Below are 18253 nucleotides of genomic sequence, written 5' to 3'. Positions count from 1 at the left end.
GAGGAGCCGGAAGTAACTCGGAACTAGAAAGCGGAGAGTTTAGGGACTAATAAAAACAACGTACACCTTATCGGAGGGGAAGCGACGATGGCCGGGGACCGAGGAAGTTGTTGTCGACTGTTCGTTTTCATATTTCTTTTTGGCTGCTGTGGCGCTAGGATACACCATCTAGTGTTGAAGGTAAGAGGCGTTTCCATTTGTTCCATACGGCCTCAGTTAACGCTGTACGGTCGGCATGTTTGGGCCTCTGAATATCGTGTGGTCCAAGTCGCATCGTTGTCTCCTGTTGTTGCGCCTGAATGCTGAATCAAATGAACAACAAAGCAGCGAAGGCGTGTTGTAGCTAACTGTCGGAACCGAGAGCCACCAGCGCTTCTTGTAGAGTTGTCGATCCGTGAGACAGCTTGGGAGCGCTGGTAGCATCGCTGGAACTTTTGACGTGAACTTCAGGGGACGAAACATATTTATCTTTGTTACCATGATCCATGTCAGGCGATTCCGGTTGAAACGTGCGAGAGATCCGGGTGAGTCGTGGCGGCTCGAGCGCGGGAGACCCCACGCCACGCCACGCCATGCCACCTAGACACGGCGTTTTGCTTAATATCTGGCGTGTCTAAAGGGACACGAATTGAATGCTAGCGTATTGCGCTAAAACCACAGCGTGAACAAATGGGTTGTCACAGTTTGCTCTTCATAGCAGAACAGCTTTGGGATCCTTTGACATGGAAGGCTCTAGAGAAATGTCAGCCTTTATTATTAAGGGAAACATGACATAATTGCACTCGTTACGAGTTAATTAAATGACATACTGACATATTTTAAAATACACATTTTTACGTGAATTTAACTGAAGCATGAATGCCCATGTGAGCTGGTTGACTTATTGACTTATTTAGACAACTCTAAATGTACACCTTGTCCTCTGTGTGGCTCTGAAAGACAGAGGCAGAATATTGAAACCCTATCTCCTTTAGCAGTATCAGTGAAAGCGGTCAGTCCACAGTTGCACAGGAGTGCACAGGAGACAGGACTCCTATTGCATTCACTCATCCACTCCAGGTTTTATAGTGACAACAAATAGATTCTCATTACCAAGCAGCCTGATTTTCTCTGGGATTTATCAGAATCAGTGTCTGGGTATTTTTTTTAATTATTGCACCCATCAAAGTAAATTTGCATAGTTAGGCAGAAATTGGGTAAAAATATATTTAATGTACCCTTTCAGTTTGAATCGACCACTTTTATGAATCCCTGCAAGCTGGAAATTGCAGGTTTTGGAATAAAACAGCTATGCATTGTGAGGGAACAAGTAATAGGTTTATTCCATGCTGAAAAGAGAAGAAAGAAAACACAACGTTTCGGCTGTGGAGTCTTCCTCAGGTGTGAGAAAGACCTATTACTTGCTCCTTTGCAGCCTACGCATGCTGACGCAGCTACCCACCTGAACTACTAGGCATTGTGAGTCCTGACTGGTTTCCAACCCTGTGTATGAGCTGCTCTTTCCTTGCTTTAACAACACAGAGAGCAGTGATTCCCTCCTGCCTCCTAACACGCACCTGCAGGAACTGTCTCAAACTAGCTCAGGATGGACTGTCTCTGACTGTGCAACCCTCTCCCTGCAAAAGCAAGCTTCACCTTGAGATCCACTCTTAAAGAACCGGCTGTCTGACAGGCGTCACAGGCTACTGGCCTGTCTAACCCTGCTCCCCCCACACTCTCACCCCTGTCTTTTTTTGTGAGCATCTTAAGTAAAGCCTTTTGCATGACTCACCACTGTCAGGTGTCAGAGCTGAGCAGAGCAAGACAGAGGCGGTTTATGAGCCCTTGTGTCTTCACAGCGATTGGGGGAACAGCAGGTGTGCACTGCAGCTGGTTTCGACCGGGTGTGGAAATCGGACTCAGATTGCACTGCTGTGTCCACTGTTTACTGTTTTACAAGCTGCTGTTGAATTAAACCATTGTTCAGTACTGGATGTATGCTTTTTCGCTTGGAGTAAGGTTGTGCAGACTGATGTGACGATGAAATACTTCCAGCGTTCACGCTTAGCGTTGGCTTTCCTGCTCATCAGACACGCTGCCCTACAATTGCAGCCTGCAGTCTTAACATCCGCAACCTTCTTGCGCTGGAAGTTATTCCCCCAGGCGCAGCGTATAACACGCATGATTCGGCAGTTTCACACTTTTCATGACCTGCGTGAGGATCTCGGCCATCGCTGCTGCTCCTCGGTGCGCAGCTGAGCTGGGGGCTGGGTCTGGCGGTTGTCTTGCGGGTGCACACATTGTGCGAGAGCCCTGCGGGACCAGCCGGGTGAAAAGCTGACGTCCAACCTGAACCACTGTACGGATCAGAGTCTGGTGTCCATGCTTGTGTAGGTGTTGTAATATCTTCACTTTAACAACATGATGTGCATATATAGGAACAAGAAGAGGTTAATTCCATGCTGAAAATCGGAACGCAAGCCCCACATGGGATTTACCATTGTGTATTCCAAGGTGATGCAGCTCCCTGTTTGTATCTATACTTGCTGCAATAAGCTTTCCACCCTTGGATATTTGAAATCCCTATATACTGTATTGTGAGCCATATTGCATTGGTCTTAGTCATAGTTTTAAACAATGTGGTTTGAAAATGTAGAATTGATTTTGAATTGTCCTGTGTGTCTCTGTTGATATTTTTGTTTCTGCGACTGACATGCAACGGATGAGTCATTCTGACATGAATCTAGTTTTCCCTTTCCAGCGTTCCTGAAGGGTTAAAATTCGGAGTGGGGTGGCAGCAGTCCACTTCTATTTGATTGGGATCGAAGGGAAAGGGAGGAATACTACTGTCTGCTGGTCTTCCTGACTGAACTCAGTCTTCTTCCTGCGTCTCTTTTCATTCCAGAATGAGACCCGATCCCTGATCCGCCTGAATTCCTTTGGGTTCTACGGCAACGGCACACTGGACGTCTACCTGAGAGGGCTCAGCCTTAAAGACGAGAAAAGCATCGATGGCAGAACGGTGAGCGGATCGCCGTCTGTCTTCTTTCCCCGGACTGCGGCAGGGATCGCGTCCCTGGGCTTCTCCCCTTCCTGCGGTGTACTGCCTGCTGTGTGAGGACTCTGCTCTGGCAGCAGCCTGCGCCCTTCCTGCATGCAGATGTCTGCGGGAAACCCAGTGTTACCGTTTATTCACAGTTTTCAGCTATAGACGCCCCATTCATATCGCTGAGAATTTAGGGGTGAGGTGGAGATCACAGGCAGAGCTTCCTGAGCCTCCGCGAGTCATGTCTGCATTGGCTGACCTTGACCAGTGTGGTGGCAAAATCTTGTCACTTTATTCTATAATCAGTGTGTTGTTTAAGTTATACCGGTGTCAGTCAAGCTCACGCTTGTAGGCCGGACAGAATTTGGCTCATTAGCTCATTTCTGGGCAGAGCCGTCCATCTTAATATCTGGTTTAGTGGTTCTCAGCCTCTCAGCTCATAACAAATTTCTGTCTGCAGAATTTGATTCTGAGTTGTGCATGTCCTGCGGCAGCATCGCAGCTTTTGAAGTAGATTTTCTGCTTCGTTATTGTCCTGGTGGCCTATGTGAGCATTGCTCTTCACTTTTCAGCGGTTCCCCAGTAAAAGAGCTGACCACAAACGCAGACTGCAGCCACACCCTAGTCCTTAGGGCACACATGCCAGACAACAGGTACAAACCAAGGAAAGAGGAAGAAAAAGCACGGAGCTCTGGAGAGAGAAAGATGAAGGGCTCTCTCTTGTTGCAGCTCTTACCAGGCTTCGTTGCCACCTCTACGGATTCTAGGGGACGTCCTGTGTTTTTATTAAGAAATTATCTCGCGAGGGCTTGGTGCCTAATGCCTTTTGTCTGTCCAAGATCAGTGTGAGATCCCAGACCTCAGTGCTGACAGATGTAATTATTGTTTCAACAGCTGCTTGTAGTTTACGCTTCATTTAACCCTGCAGCAGTGTGGGCAGCGTCAGTCATGCAAAGGATAACTTCACGGCATAACTTATTTTGAAATCATTTTCACTTGCTTGGCAGGTTGGGTTCAGTCTGTCGAAATCCCGTGTCGATGGAATGTTGACCTACGCTGTAAGTAGATATTTGTTTTTCAGGGGTTAGAGTGGAGAGGTAGTAGAGTAGAGTTCAGTTCCAGACCTGGAATGCACAATGCAGTGGCAGAGATGTGTGAGAGATGTGGGAGTGAGGCAGCTTGGTGTGTTTTACTCTTCAGATTATTATTCAGCTCCTCCTTGTGCGTTTGACTATGCCAGCACTTACTGTAGAGTTCAGATTTACCTGTCTCCTCACATCTGTGCCAGCACTGGAACCCCTGGGATTAAATTCTCTTCTTATGATAACTAATAGGCCTGTGTGTGTCAATATATATAGTATATGCAGTATTTATAGCAACGAGTAGAGATTAATTCCATGGTAAAAAGTAGAATGACAATCTCACTGTTTTGGCTGTGAAGCTTTTTCAATGTTGAGTAGAGAAATGTTATGAGTTTTAATTTTTCTTTCTATTTTTCCTCAATTAAGATTTGCTTGTTCATCTGTAGCCCGTGCACTGACACTGCTCCCAGCTCATACCTGTAATGTAACTGCAGGTTGTTAATGTGGGTGTGAGCAGTAAGTGTGTTTTCTCTGCGGACCTGCTCGGTGTGAAATCGGAGACTCTGAGAGTCTGACCACGCGATGCAGGCAGTGACCCTGTTTCTGTCCCCTCTTCTCCCCTGTGCGTGTATCTGCAGGCGGAGGACCTGGATGAATGTGTGCTGAATCAGAAGAGCAGCTCTGAGCCCCTCATCCTCTTCCTCATCGATGTCAAAACCCAACAGTAAGATCCCAGGAGCCCGCTCATGTTGGGGGCTTCCTGACTGGCCTTGTGTGCCGCCCGGCCCTGTACACCAGTTCTGGGCTTGCTCCTGTACTGCCTGGAGTTGTCCAGTCCCTCCTGACCTCTCAGCTCTGTGATTGGATAGCTAACTGAACCAGGAGTTTGCTTTTATTTGCCTGTATTATGTTTTAGTTTTCACACTACAGATTTACAGCTGACTTTAGGAAACATTTGACTTGCCTCTGTAATATCTAGTTAAGCAAATAGCTCAGCTCAAGGCTGAATTGGAAAGCAGAACTCAGAAAATCCTGGGGTCCTGAGAAGCTTTAGGAACCCTCAGTGTGATGTGACGTTTGAAAGATCACGGCCTCAGCTGTGGGCCTGACAGTACAGTTGATGCTTTAAGCCTCCCGGTGGATTAGCCCACAAGGCTATTTATTAAGTTTCCAGCATGGCCAAAACCAGAGCCCAGAGCCAGTCCTGCATTCTGGCTGTTATTGGCTGGATGTTTGAGACTTTCTGTAGCAGCATCTCGGTTCTTTTTTTCAGTCTATGAGGCAACGCGCCCTCGACTGTGGCTGCAGATGTGAGTCCTCAGGGGTGTGGGGGGGGGTGTTCATCTGTTTTAACCTTGGTGCTGTTTGTTTTGTACAGAGTGAAAGTCCAGATGTTTGGGGAGCAGGACAGCATCCTCACCGTGGACTTGCAAAACAAGGAAGCCGAAAAGTCCTCAGGTTGGCGTTATCCATGTTTCAAGTATAATTGTTTTTGTCTTCTGTTTTTACTGGAGAGTTTGATGAGCTAAACTCCTTGCCAGCCTGTGAGACTTCAATACTTTTCTGTGGGCCATACCTGTCCGACATTTCTTCCTTTGTTCTCTCATACAAATGACTGTTGATTGAAAAAGCCTGTCGCAGGTCCCATGTCTAGCTGGAGGCTCTGAGCCTTAGTCAGAAACGTGTTTATATGCATACAAGAGGAGGCATGTCATATCAGTGGTTTTGTATCCGCCAGTGCTCAGGCTCTGGAATCCAGGTTTCTCTATCTCTGTTATGATATAAACTGATCAGGGTTAGAAGGCTGTAGACTTTTAACGTCTAGGAGGGTTGTGGAAAACCTGATGGAGTTTGGAGCTGGCATATGGGAAGGATGTGGGTGACGTGGCGGTGCCTTGCAGTGCAGTGGCCCTGGGTTCAGTTGCTGTTCTGCTATATGTGTGGAGTTCACATGTTCTCCCTGTGTTCAAGTGGGTTTCCTCCGGGTGGACCGGTTTCCTTCTGCAGCCCACAGATATGCAGTTTGGTTAATTGGCCCTGGTGTGGGTGTGTCTGTCTGCCCAGCGATGGACTGGCGTCCCATCTAGGGTGTACCCTGCCTTGCTGGGATAGGCTCCGGCTCCTGTGCGACCCAGTACTGGGTAAAGAGGTTAGAGGATGGATGGAAAGGCTCTGACAGGTGGTCCTGCCGGAGGAGCATATGTGCAAGTCCTTATTCACCCCTCATGGATATGGGGGCCCTTTGCCAGGAAGCCGAGGGCTAAGCAGCGGATGACAGGAACTGAACGGGCGAGTAATCCAATCCAGGATAAACAAGTGGCGTCGGCAGGTTTTGGACTTTGCAATAACCCAAAAAGTAGAGCGCAGATCATTTCGTTCTTTGGCAGGAAACAGAAGAAAAAGGGAAAGTCCTCAAGACGCGGCCAAAGCCCCCACCAAAAGCAGTCCGGTTGCTGCGGAGGTGTCGAAAGGGAAGGAGCCTGAGAAGAAGAAAGCCGAGCCCGAGAAGGGCACGCGGAAGACCTCGCCGGAGAAGAGCCCCAGCACCTTGCCCAGTAAAGTAAGCAGAGTGCAGCGGCGCAGCAGGCTTCCTCTGTGCCATGGGAAGAGCAGTCTGTTAACTTCCATGCACCAGGTGAACCTGCTTTCCACCTCACTCAGTGGAGGCGTGGAGGGTGGGGCTGCTCCTAAGTGGTCTCGTTTGTGTCCGGTTGACATCTTTGCGATCCGCGGGGCTCCTGGGAGGAGAGCAGGGCTGTCACAGGCGGCGTGCTGGACAATCCCAGAAGAGTCGGGAGCTCAGTCGTGGGGTCATCCCTGATGGCCGGGCTGCCGGTGTATGCTGCTCAGAAGACTTGTTTTGTTTTGAGGCAGCTCCGTGTTTTTATTTTGATGGTTCTTTGTTGCAAGCAGTTAATCGATTGCTCTTACGACGCAGGTGGAGAAGACGTTCGCCTTGGGAAAAAGAGACAACGTCTACAACTTCAGTGTAAGTAAAAAAAAAACTTTTTCTTCAAGGTTTATTGCTTAAGCACCTCCCTTTCCCTTACCGTACACCAGGGAAATGTGCTGGAGAAAAGCCCTTGGAATTATGGAATTGTTGGAATATCAGTGTAGTAAAGCTGCCCGTTCTGCCTGTTTGTCTCTCCGAAGCCTCTACTGATGAAACAGCAAAAATGAATTGAGAGTCTTCTTTTTTCAATTTAGTTTGAAGCTTTTTTCCAAATTTGTAGTCATGCTTCAGTACTGGTGGTGTCAAGTCCTGGTCCTGTAGGTGTTGTATGCTCACTGGCCAGAACGTTAGGAACCCTCCCATGAGTACGAATACAGTCTTGTTGGTGCTGGCACTTCATGGCTGGGCTCGAGCAGCCTGAGACAGATATTCCTTTGCCATTTTTGGCCAGTGCCATTCTCAGATCACAATCCTGTTGGAAACAGGAATCCTGTTCTGGAAAAGGAGGAGGAGATCCAATGCAGATGTTTCGGAGCCTTGTGGCATGCACCTGCCGCACTCCAGCTGTTGGCACAGGCCAGTCATGGTATGCACCAGGGGTTCCTAATATTTTGGCCAGTAAATGCAGGCCAGTCTTTGTTTCCGAAATATAGTCTTGTAAGAAATCAGTTTGCAAAGGAATACCCAGCTTTGGTCCTGAAAGGTTACGGGCAGTGTTCATGGTTCATGGTCAACAGATATCTGTTAATGAAGCATCTTGGCTTCTTCAGCCTAATCTTTTTATTAGAGGACAGGTGAGTAACTTACTTGTCCCTTTTGTCCGTCCCGCAGTTTCACCTGACCTTCGGCTCCAAGTCCGAGGGACTGTACAGCCTCAACTTCCACAACTGCAGGAACAGGAACCCTGGGAAGGAGATCCCCTTCAACCTGGACGTGAGTTTGCACTGCCTCCCGTCGTGCTGACCCTCAGCTGCGGTGTTTGACAGGATGGCCTGAGCTGTTAAGATTATGCTTGCAGGTGTATTCTCTGCATCAGCCTTGCAGTGCATGACAGTCATGGAGAAGGACAGTGTGCAGTGGTAGTCTAATCTCTGTCCTGGCTCTTCTGTGCAGTGTCCTCCTGGTGTAGCCCAGGCTTGGCTCCACCACCCTACTTACTTTCCTGGTCAGGGGGCCAGGGCTCTTCTGGCTGAGCTGTGCTCCGTTGTAGGCGATGATGAGCATCAGTGTGAGAGCCTGTGTACACTGCCCACATCAGGTGTGCAGAGTGAAGCTGGGGCATTTATATGCTTTTAATATCATCCTCCATGTTCCTCTCGCCTCTGCCAAAATCCACGCCCTCACCTCCGTCGCCTGTGATCTGACAGTTCTGAGGGTGGGGAGCAGGCGAGTTTGATCGGGGTGGATGGTGGCGGGTAAGGTTGTGATAACAGAGTCACCCCTCGCTGTAAAGGGAAGAATACCAGCTCGACTGTTATTGCAGACTTGTTTGAAGTCGGATGCCTAATGTCAAGGCCTGTTTGCAGCTCATTTTGGTTGCTTCCTTGTAAATTTGCTCCTTCATTCACTCAAATATGTGTTCAGGACCGGTGCAGTCTAATGCAAATCACTCCTGGTCTTGGAGGACAGATCTGGTTCCTGTTAATACTCTCCTGCTTATTAATGACTTGAACTGAGCCAGTTGTTTACTTAAATAGTCTCTGTTACTCCTGCCTCCAGGACTTATCTCGCTGATGATTACAAGTTGCCTAGAAAACCTGGTGGCTCTCCAGGACCAGGACTGAATTTCACTGCCCCAGTGTCTGTTTGCTTGCTAATTGCATTGGAGCTGCATCCCTGGATGGCAGATGGAGGTGGAGGCGGAGTTCCCTGACTCCCAGGTGTTTTCTCTCTGTTTCCTGCAGGTGCTGATCACGGAGAGGAACCCCGGGGGGTACCTGTCGGCTGCGGAGATTCCCTTGCCCCTGCTGTACATCGTCATGTCGGGCTTCTTCTTCACGGCCGCCATGTTCTGGGTGTACATCCTGCTGAAGCACAGGTAACCAGAGCCAGACACTGGGACGCTGCAGTTACAGGCCCTGTGGCTGGTCTTGCTCGCCTGGTTCCTAGTATCTTATTGATCTAAGGTCCTCATCCAGCTGTTACCTGAAGCTTCCCAGAGAATTTGTGTCCACAGCATGGCTAGTCAGTCGCTGGCGTAATGTGAAAGCCTGGTGTAATGTGAAGCTTTGCCAGGTTCTGCTGCTTTGCTCTTTGCCCTTCCCAGCTCTCTCTCTCATCTGACTTCTCGTCTGCCCATTCGCCTTTCGAGATCTGGAACCTCAAAACCTTTGAGGTTCTCCTCACAGGCCACTGGGGAGAGCTGAGAGTTAGAAACACCTATTGAGGGAAGAGCCAAGCTCCCATGATGTAAAATAAAACAAAAACCAAATGCTCTTCCAATGCTGGAAAGCTTGATGTCCCAGGAATGTGGGATTTTCTGCATTTTCCAGCATCATTCCTCTCTGACCGCTCTGCACGTTCATAGAAACCACCCTGCAGCCGTGATGCCCCACCTGGGTGGAAAGGGGTTCAGGGGCACAAAGTCCAGGCTTTATGGGCCTGTGGCTCCTTCTGGGTTCTTTTTAACCTGCTGCCCACCCCTGTAGCAGTAACGAGCACAGTTTGTTTAACACTTGTTATGTGGCTTATTATGATACTTTGACAAAGCAAAAACCACGTCAGGGTGCTCCAGTGCTTATTTCTACTCCTGGAGATGTAAAGGGTGATGATATCCTCTTCGTGATGAACAGGCTGGTTAGTTTGAATAGCTCCCTCATAGTAGAAGCAGGCAGTTCCAGGGGTGCTTCTCTGTTTTTGTCTTTGTGCAGGCCTTGATGGATGTGTTTTTCTCTCTGGTTTTCAAGTGCTTTCAGCCACTCCCGGGCTTGTCTTTGTCCCCGCAGGTTCAACGTCTTTAAAATCCACTGGCTGATGGCAGCGCTGGCCTTCACCAAGTCCCTCTCGCTCATCTTTCACAGCGTGAGTCCTCGGCGTTGTTTGGAGAGCCGCTTGAGCAGGGTTCCCTGCTGCACTACCAATCCAGATGAGCTACAGTACCCCGTGACTTCATTAACTCGTTTGTGGGTCTAATTGGCCAAGAACAGCATGATCACTTGCCAGTAATTTACTCCAGTAAAATCTGCAGGTTTGGTGCTGATAGCGCGAGAGTGGGTGTAAAAAAACTGTTCACCGCTGCAAGCTAATCTGAACGTGTTTTAATTTGCAGATAAACTTTTACTTCATCAACACCAAAGGACACCCCATTGAAGGCTGGGCTGTCATGTACTACATCACCCACCTGTGAGTTCTGCTGTGCATGTGGACCTGCACTGAGTTAGCAGCCAGGGTCTTTTTGTTCCCAAGAGTACTTTCTAGACTAGTTTCTAGACTTGTTTCTAAGGCGTTTAACGTTGCCTTTAATTCTTTGCCCTTGACACATGTTTGAAAGTCTGCGTGCACTGTGGTATGAATGCTCTGTGGTCAGTTAGATCTCAGTGCAGGTTTGTATTTCTGTGCTGCCGGTGTGGGGTTGCATTCAATAGAGCAGAGCTACCTAGCTGTCAGGCGCTGATCAGGCTGCCTCTGCCTGTCTTCTTCTTAGGCTGAAGGGGGCTCTGCTCTTCATCACTCTGGCCCTCATTGGGACTGGCTGGGCTTTTGTCAAATACATCCTGTCAGACAAGGAGAAGAAGATCTTCATGATTGTTATCCCCCTTCAGGTACTGAATATCTTTTGTGCATGGGTTCTTTTGATTTATTAAGAGTGTTTGCTGGCTCTTGTAAACTGCTTAATTAACCTGTATGTAATTGATCCTTAATTGGTTAATTGACATTGTATTATTTTATTTCACCTTGCTGCCCTAATTAAGTAGGGGTAAATTAGATTAAAGACTTGCTTTGGAGTGGACCAGCTGTGTTCCTGGTCAGTAGCCACTCTGTCCTCTCTGTGCAGGTCCTGGCCAATGTGGCCTACATCATCATCGAGTCGACGGAGGAGGGGGCCAGTGAGTACGCCTTGTGGAAGGAGATCCTTTTCCTGGTCGACCTGATCTGCTGTGGAGCCATCCTCTTCCCCGTGGTCTGGTAAGTAGCCTGCTGCGGCTGAACATGTGCCAAGTCTCAGAAAATCACCCCCAGCATTATCCAGCGTTCAGCAACCCTCCCTTGTCACTCTTCGTGGAGGCCCAAAGGCGATCGTCAGCTGCTGTGTGGTTTGACAAGCCTTTTCTGCCCTCACAGCATTCCTTTCATTCGGCTCTGAATGTTCCTTTCCTTCTCGTCTGTGCTTCTGAGTTTTCTTGAACCTGGGTGCAGCGCAGGAGGGTGAGAAAGTGGCACTGTTCGTCAGTGCGAAACCATTATAAACCATCCCACAAACAAAACAAAAAAGACTTCTGTTCCTCAAGCGCCTTTGTCTTCACCACACAAAGTCACTGACGCAGATTGATATCGGTGGCAGATCCGTCTCTCGTGTCAGCCTGGTGCTTTGCAGCCCATGCAGCTCGTTACTCTTGTGCTGTAAACCCTGGCTCTCCTGGTTCACGCGCGCTCATGCTTAGTAACCTCAGTGCAGCCAGGCCCAGGGCAGTGACGGTTTCTGATTTTCCCCACTCTAGGTCAATACGTCATTTGCAGGAAGCCTCCAGCACAGACGGGAAAGGTGAGTGTTGATGGTTTATTAGTATTTCTGACGTGTGGGGCTTTTCAAGAAGTCGCACACAGTAGTCTGTTAATAACATTTGGCTTGAGGGCTTGACTTTCTGTTTTGCGTGGTGTTCTCACGAGTTTTTGGATTTGTGCAGAGGATGACTATCGTCTGAAGTGAGCGTATTGTAGGAGGTGATTTTTTATAAGGGATTTGTACCTTTAATCTCAGTTCAGTCTGGATTGATGTGATCCCTGCATATTGAATGTGTGCTACTGACAAGCTCTGTGAAGCTGGTCCCTTTTTTCAGGGGCTCACATGCCTCTTGTCGCTATTGTAAGGGGGGGCTGAGTGACATCACACCCTGAAAAAAGGCGGCGATATATTTCGTCGATGAAAGCAGCAGAGAATGCTACTTTAAAGGGCACAACCAGCACAAATGGAGCACACAAAAATGCGTTGGGTTTGTGCTGTTTATAGGGGGGCCAACTTCATGGAGCGTCACAGCTTGTATCTTTTAAAGCAATCAGTGAACAATAATTGATCGTTTTTAATCTGAGTCTGAACTGGTATATTTCTTTTTTCTAGTACTACCGCTTTTCACATTGGTGCACTTAGTACTTTTCATATTGCTTTTTATTCAGATTTCATTTGCTTTTCATATTGCTCAGCAGATGCATTCTTAGTGTATTTACAGGCGAGCGTTGTGTAAGAAACACACTGATGCCTTGTTTTCGTAGGCACGAGCAGCGGTTAATCCCACACTGAAAATAGTGACCCACAGAACCTTTCAGCCCTGCAAGCTTGTGTCCTTCCAGCCTTTCCTGTTCACTGTGGAACTGACCTCTGCTTGGCTCCCCTCCCTGCCCACGCAGGCCCCCAGCTCGTCACTGTTCCCTGGTGTCTTTCCAGTCTCTCACACTTCTCTCCTCCTCTGCTCCTGCAGCTGCCATGAACCTGGAGAAGCTGAAGCTCTTCCGGCACTACTACGTGATGGTCAGTACCGTGCAGCTCTGTTCTTGCTGTTTGCCTTGAGGATACAGAATCGGAGCGCTGTGCAGGCAGGAGTATTGCAGGGGGGCAGTGCTGTTGTGCTCCAGGTGTGCTGCTCCACCCCAGGTGTAGAATGGGAGGAGCCCCTTCCTTCTTCACGTGTCTAAGTCTGTGCTCTGCCTCCAGATCGTGTGCTACATCTACTTCACCCGGATCATCGCCATTCTCCTCAAAGTCACCGTGCCGTTCCAGTGGCAGTGGTTCTACGAGGTAAGGCGGACTGCTCACTCTGCTCGTGTCCGAACTGGTGCTTGTCTCTTTCAAGGTGAATCAGATTTTTGTGAGCGCAATGTTGATGGGAGATCTAAGCCATAACATGGGCAAAATATGCTTGGACTCCCCTCAGGTGTCATTCTTATTAAGGAAAAATGAAAACTTTAAAGCCATTCATGAAAGGCTAAGGAAAATTCTGACTATTGTGGGAATGTGTACAAGCAGGAGTAGTCTCAGTTAGAAGAGAATGGAGTGTTGACTCGGGGGCTGTGTGCTGTTTTTCAGCTGCTGGTGGAAGTCTCCACTCTGATCTTCTTTGTGCTGACGGGGTACAAGTTCAGGCCGGCCTCCAACAACCCCTACCTCCAGCTGCCCCAGGACGAGGAGGATGTGGAGATGGACGAAGTGTAAGATCTTTATTTATTTTGTCTGTCATTAGCCCCTGTTCTTTGTGCGCCATCTCTGCGCCTGAGGTGTTTCCCCAGCAAGATTTTACTGTGAGCACTGCAAAAAAGCCATTTGGTTAACTAGGAGGAGGGTGGACACACATTTGTCAGTGATGAGTTTGTGCACTCAAGATCCCGAGTGTTAAGTGTGTGGCCGTTCATTTCCAGCTATGTAGTCAGGTAACAATTACCATTTTTACTTGAAAGCAATTTTGTTTTGATTGGTGCCATCGTACAGGAAAGTAAGGCTTGGCCGTCCGTGAGGAATTCCTTTCCTTTTGCCAGGCAAATGCATTTTTTTTCCCTGTTTTCTTACTTCCTGAGTAGGTGCTCTCCCCCTTCTCCGTCTTGTCCTTCCTACTTTCTGGCTCTCGCAGTAATGCCCCCGGAGAGCCCCTTTAATGCCCGTGTTTCTGCCTGTGACCCTGTGCAGGGTGACGGAGTCTGGTGTGTTGGAGGGGATCTCCAAAGTGAAGAAGACGTCCAATGGCAGAGAGAGACTGAGAGACTCGGCGGTGTGAGACCGCCTGAGGCGAGCCCTGCACTTCCCCTTCCTCTCCAGGAGCTCGCGGCCTGCTTTGCAGCCCCGGGTTGCCTTGCTCTATGCAAACGAACGCTGGATTTTGTCGTGACGTGTTCTGTCTTTTTTTTGTTGCCGTTTTTTTGAAAGAGAATCTGAATCAGCAGGCCCCGTGAAGCTTGAAGCCTCTTATTTTTTTCCATCAGTTTCCTTTTTTTTTTTGCTTCGGCACCCGTTGCTGTGTCTCCCCACTTCACCCCCCCAGTTGAGCCCCTGAGAACGCGGCAGTGAAATGTTCATCTTGAGGGTGAAGAGAGCAGCGCGGCCCCAAGGACCATGGCATTTTTAAAAGACACGTCCCGCTGTCTGCAGGGGACTATCCTTTCTCCTTTTGCTGGGTCTGCAGAAGAGGAGTCGGGTCAGAAGACGGAGGGTGTTCAAATTCCTTGATCTTTAATGGCACAGTGGGAAAGCATCTCTGACCCAAAAATGGAAATGGCAGAGAGCCCGAGTCCAATAATAAGTGACTCTGAACACCACTCCTCCCCTTAAGAATCCTGCTCCTGTTCTGGTACAGTCTGGCTACACAGCCCCTGAGGCTGACTCCATTCTTGGTGCAAAAACTTTAAAGAAGCACGCAGAGCCTTCAGTGTCCGGCACACTGGAATGATCTCGCTGATCTGCTTGTCCAAGCCGTTCCAGCAGAGGGCCCGCCGGAGTCCCGGCTCACAGCGCTCTCAACCTGGGGAACCGCACGGCAGTCCGCGGCGGGGGGGGTGTGTGTTGGGGTTCAGGCGGAGCCCCCTCTTATTTTCTGAGTAACGAGTAGCTCGGAAATGGATGCCAGTCAATGTATGTATTTATTTTTTAAATCGTAGGTGGTAGCCTTTAAAAAAAAAAAGATCTGAGATGGGTCATCTCTGTAATTATAAGACGTATTTTTTTTATTTCATTCCAGAAGAACCAGGCCTCCTCTTACAGCTTGTTTGCCTCTTTGGAAACTCTCGTTTGCAACCCGGATCACCTTTGCTAGGTCTCTGCGCATGATCGCTAGTAGTAGTAACACGAATCCAAAGTGCAGTTTGTTACAGTTTGTTTGTGCAGTCCAGGTGGCTGTTCTATTTCAGCAAAGAAAAGTTTGAACAGGACTAGATTACTGTACTTCTCCTTTCATGTGTAACCCAGTCCAACCACACTTCAAGTGTTTTTATTTATATGTACCTGTATATACATGTTTTTTGTGTGTTTATTTGATTTTACAGGGGCAGAGGCATTTGATTCATGGGATTAAAAAATCGTGAGAAACTTACTTTATGAACGTGAGCACCCATAGTGCTTCAGAGTTTCTGTCAAGCTCCCAGAATTGTATGGTTAACTCTTTACCGGACCTCTTCCTAGATTTTTATCTTATCTATAAAATGGAAAATATCAGTGCAGCAGGTTTGGCGCTGGTGTGGGACACTTTAGAAATCAGCCTGTAAAAGCACCTGGAAGCACGCGATTGGTGTCGAGTCCTGAAGAGCACACACCAGGGTGATCCAGAACTGTGCCTTCCTAACTTCCTCTTAAAAGACACAGGGCCAGCAGAGACAGCCTTGTTCTCTTCCCTTTCCTGTACGCCAGCACTTCTCGGGCCTGGTCCTTGGGGACCCCTGCGTCTGCTGGGGTTCATTCGCCACCAGTGCTGCCTGCAGCCTGGAACTGATCTGCTTGCAGGTGTAGACCCTCTTCTGCACTCACTCCTCAATTTCTGAACCCCCCTCCCCCCCCCCCAGTTAAAGTGCATTATTTTCAGCAACTTGTGCCCACAGACCTTTATGCAGTTTCTGCTCCACTTGCTAATTAAGAATGTGCTGGCTTATCTCTGGATGGACATCTCGTAGTAGGCAACCAGTTGAAGAGGAACAAACACAGGAGGGGAAGACCCTGTACCAGACACGCCCGCGGTGAGTCAGGGCTTTTAAATCCTTAGCTCATTAGCACGGGGTTCATGCCAACTACAAGTCTCATGCAGCTTCTTCAGAGCTGACAGCAAGTTAAAAAAACAACTCTCACAGAAAATGAAGATAATTTGGCACTGGGGATGAGGGGCTCAGCCGGGAAGATGTATATGAGCATTGCAGGACCAGGATGAGAGAATCACTGTCTTATGCCGGTACAAGGCCCTTGAAATCAGAGATGAGCTGAGTTGCCAAAAAGGCACTACCAGCTCTGCACTTGCAAAGCTATGCATTTGTGTAAAAATGGTGTACATATATTATAAATAGATCTGAAGATAAATGTATCATTTACTGTGCTAATCCTGCAGGACAGCCAGGAAGACTGTGCTTGAAGAAACAAAAATCAAGAAGCTAACATGTACAAAATTCTGTACTTTTGCCCTGCTTTTGTAAGATGAAATTAAGCTTTTACAGCAAAAGGTTTGGTGTGAATGTTTCCGAGGCCAGAGAGGCGTTGTTTTGAGCAGGACGGCCCAGTTGTGTGTGTGTTTGCGTTCGGACTGTGCCATAGCCCATGAGGTGGTTGTTTCAGTCCTTCTCCTGCAGCCTCCCAAACCCTGTCCCACCCTCCCGCACGAAACAGTCCCGCTGTCCTCACTGGACCAAGGCGCTGGGACTCTCCTGCTGCACGCACTACTTACTGAACCAGATGGGCTCGGCTAGCTGCCGCCACTGTGCCATGACTCAGAGTCCACAATTGTGGCTCGCAGACAGCGACGCCCACTGCAGGGCCGTGTCTCTGGCCGACGTCACTGCTTCCGTCCCTGCCTCAGTCGCCGCTCTGTAGTGGGCGGAAACAAACAGTCCCTTGTTGCCAGTGGACTCTGTGATTTCCTTCACGGGCTCGCTGCTTGGCCCGTTCTCGAACTGGGCAGTGAAGACGGACAGCGGGTGGCCAGGAGGCGCATCTCGGAGCGAACCCAGTACTGGTAGACTGCAGGCAAGGAATTCCCTAAAGAGGTAACAAAGCTTGTTACACTACAGCGAGCCACCTGTATTCACAGGTCTCCTGTATTGTGGCCGTTCAGCTATGATCGTCAACCTTGTCCTCAGGAGACTAGAATCTCTGGATTTCATTCACCGAGCTGTGAAGTACCCAGAATCTTAGCTGGATCCAAGCCGATGCTTTTCGAGCCTGGTGGGATTGCTTGGAGCTCATTTGGCCAGCGGAGATGTAAACCACCACTGAACCACTGTGGTTCTGTGTGGTGGTGGATCAGGATCAGGACGATCCAGCTCTAGTCCCACAGGGCAGGTGTGTCTGCAGGTTTTCCAAGTCTCTGTAAGGAGCCAGGTACTGTTAAGGTGGGAAGAAGTTGCTCGGGAAGTTGGTCCAGTTAAGCCCAGCTGGAATGAAAACCTGCAGCAACACCAGCATTCCAGGCCTGGAGCTGGACCACTCTGAGCCAGTTAAATGAGTTGGACCTCAGGAACTGCATGGCTTCAGACCTGGAGGGCTAGAAGGCTTCATTGTTTTCTTTCCACCCGTGTCCTTAATTACCTAACTGAGCTCAGTATTTGCTTAATTTTTCAAAAGTGTTTGCAAGACCTGAAGGCTTTCCTTGTTTTCAAGCAAACCCTGGGGGCCACGGCACTCGAGGACCAGAGCTGGTCTGTCACTCCTGTACCTCCTTAGTATTTGTGAACGAGGCGCTGAGTTGTTGATCTGCTCCGTGGCCCTAGTCTCTCTTTAGACACGGTGAATGACTTGCCAGTGTAATAATGTAAAGAGCCCGTTTTCAGAAGTGGGGGGGGGTGCCGCCCAGTTTCAGTCTCATGCACACGGTTCGGGGGGTGGCAGGTGTTGCAGTGTTCATGGTTCGATAGCTTTAATCGTCTCGGAGTTGGAAGGAGAGTACGTCTGGGAGCATGCTTCTCAGTGTGTCTGCACAGTATGTGTGATGGGACATTTTACAGTGTGCAATGGTTTTTTCTTTCTTGAGTGCTGTTGATTTTAAGAATCCTGTTTTTTTTTATTGCTGGTTGGGAGGTCTATGCAGCATCCAAAGCACTGGTGTCCAAGTGCTACTTCCTGTATAAGAAAAGTACTTTGTATAATTCCTTTAAAGTATTACAACTTGGATCACTTTTTGTGATATTTTTCTTGATGTATAAAGCTACTCAGATGTGCTGTGTATAACTAATGTGCACATGTGGAAATAAATCTAATTAAAAAAAATTATGAGTAGTCCTACAATTCTACAGTACACTGACACAGCCCAGTCACAGGGCTCTGGACTCTTCTAGTCCCTGTGGAGTCCAGTACACTGACAG

General features: G+C 48.6%; 1 protein-coding gene across 1 annotated transcript; it reads left to right on the top strand.

Moving 5' to 3' along the window:
* gpr108 (G protein-coupled receptor 108) lies at positions 1–18158 on the top strand. The gene is made up of 18 exons (XM_088933496.1): positions 1–180; positions 2885–3001; positions 4033–4083; positions 4746–4831; positions 5486–5565; positions 6495–6667; positions 7046–7096; positions 7892–7993; positions 8965–9098; positions 10006–10081; positions 10329–10402; positions 10704–10821; positions 11055–11185; positions 11719–11762; positions 12694–12743; positions 12927–13010; positions 13299–13420; positions 13893–18158. Exons 1-18 carry the CDS (start codon positions 88–90, stop codon positions 13978–13980), a joined length of 1674 nt encoding a protein of 557 aa, XP_088789622.1. The 5' UTR covers positions 1–87; the 3' UTR covers positions 13981–18158.
* The last annotated feature ends 95 nt before the right edge of the window (positions 18159–18253 follow it).

The sequence above is a fragment of the Atractosteus spatula genome, chromosome 14, assembly GCF_055471065.1.
Source record: "Atractosteus spatula isolate fAtrSpa1 chromosome 14, fAtrSpa1.hap1, whole genome shotgun sequence".
Lineage (NCBI taxonomy): Eukaryota > Metazoa > Chordata > Actinopteri > Semionotiformes > Lepisosteidae > Atractosteus > Atractosteus spatula.
This window is presented reverse-complemented; position numbering and strand designations above follow the sequence as displayed.

Coding starts and splice junctions, on each gene's coding strand:
- gpr108 (XM_088933496.1), top strand. CDS start 88: ATGGCCGGGGACCGAGGAAGTTGTTGTCGACTGTTCGTTTTCATATTT. Junction 9,099..10,005: donor TACATCCTGCTGAAGCACAG/GTAACCAGAGCC, acceptor TTGTCCCCGCAG/GTTCAACGTCTTTAAAATCC. Junction 10,822..11,054: donor TGATTGTTATCCCCCTTCAG/GTACTGAATATC, acceptor CTCTCTGTGCAG/GTCCTGGCCAATGTGGCCTA.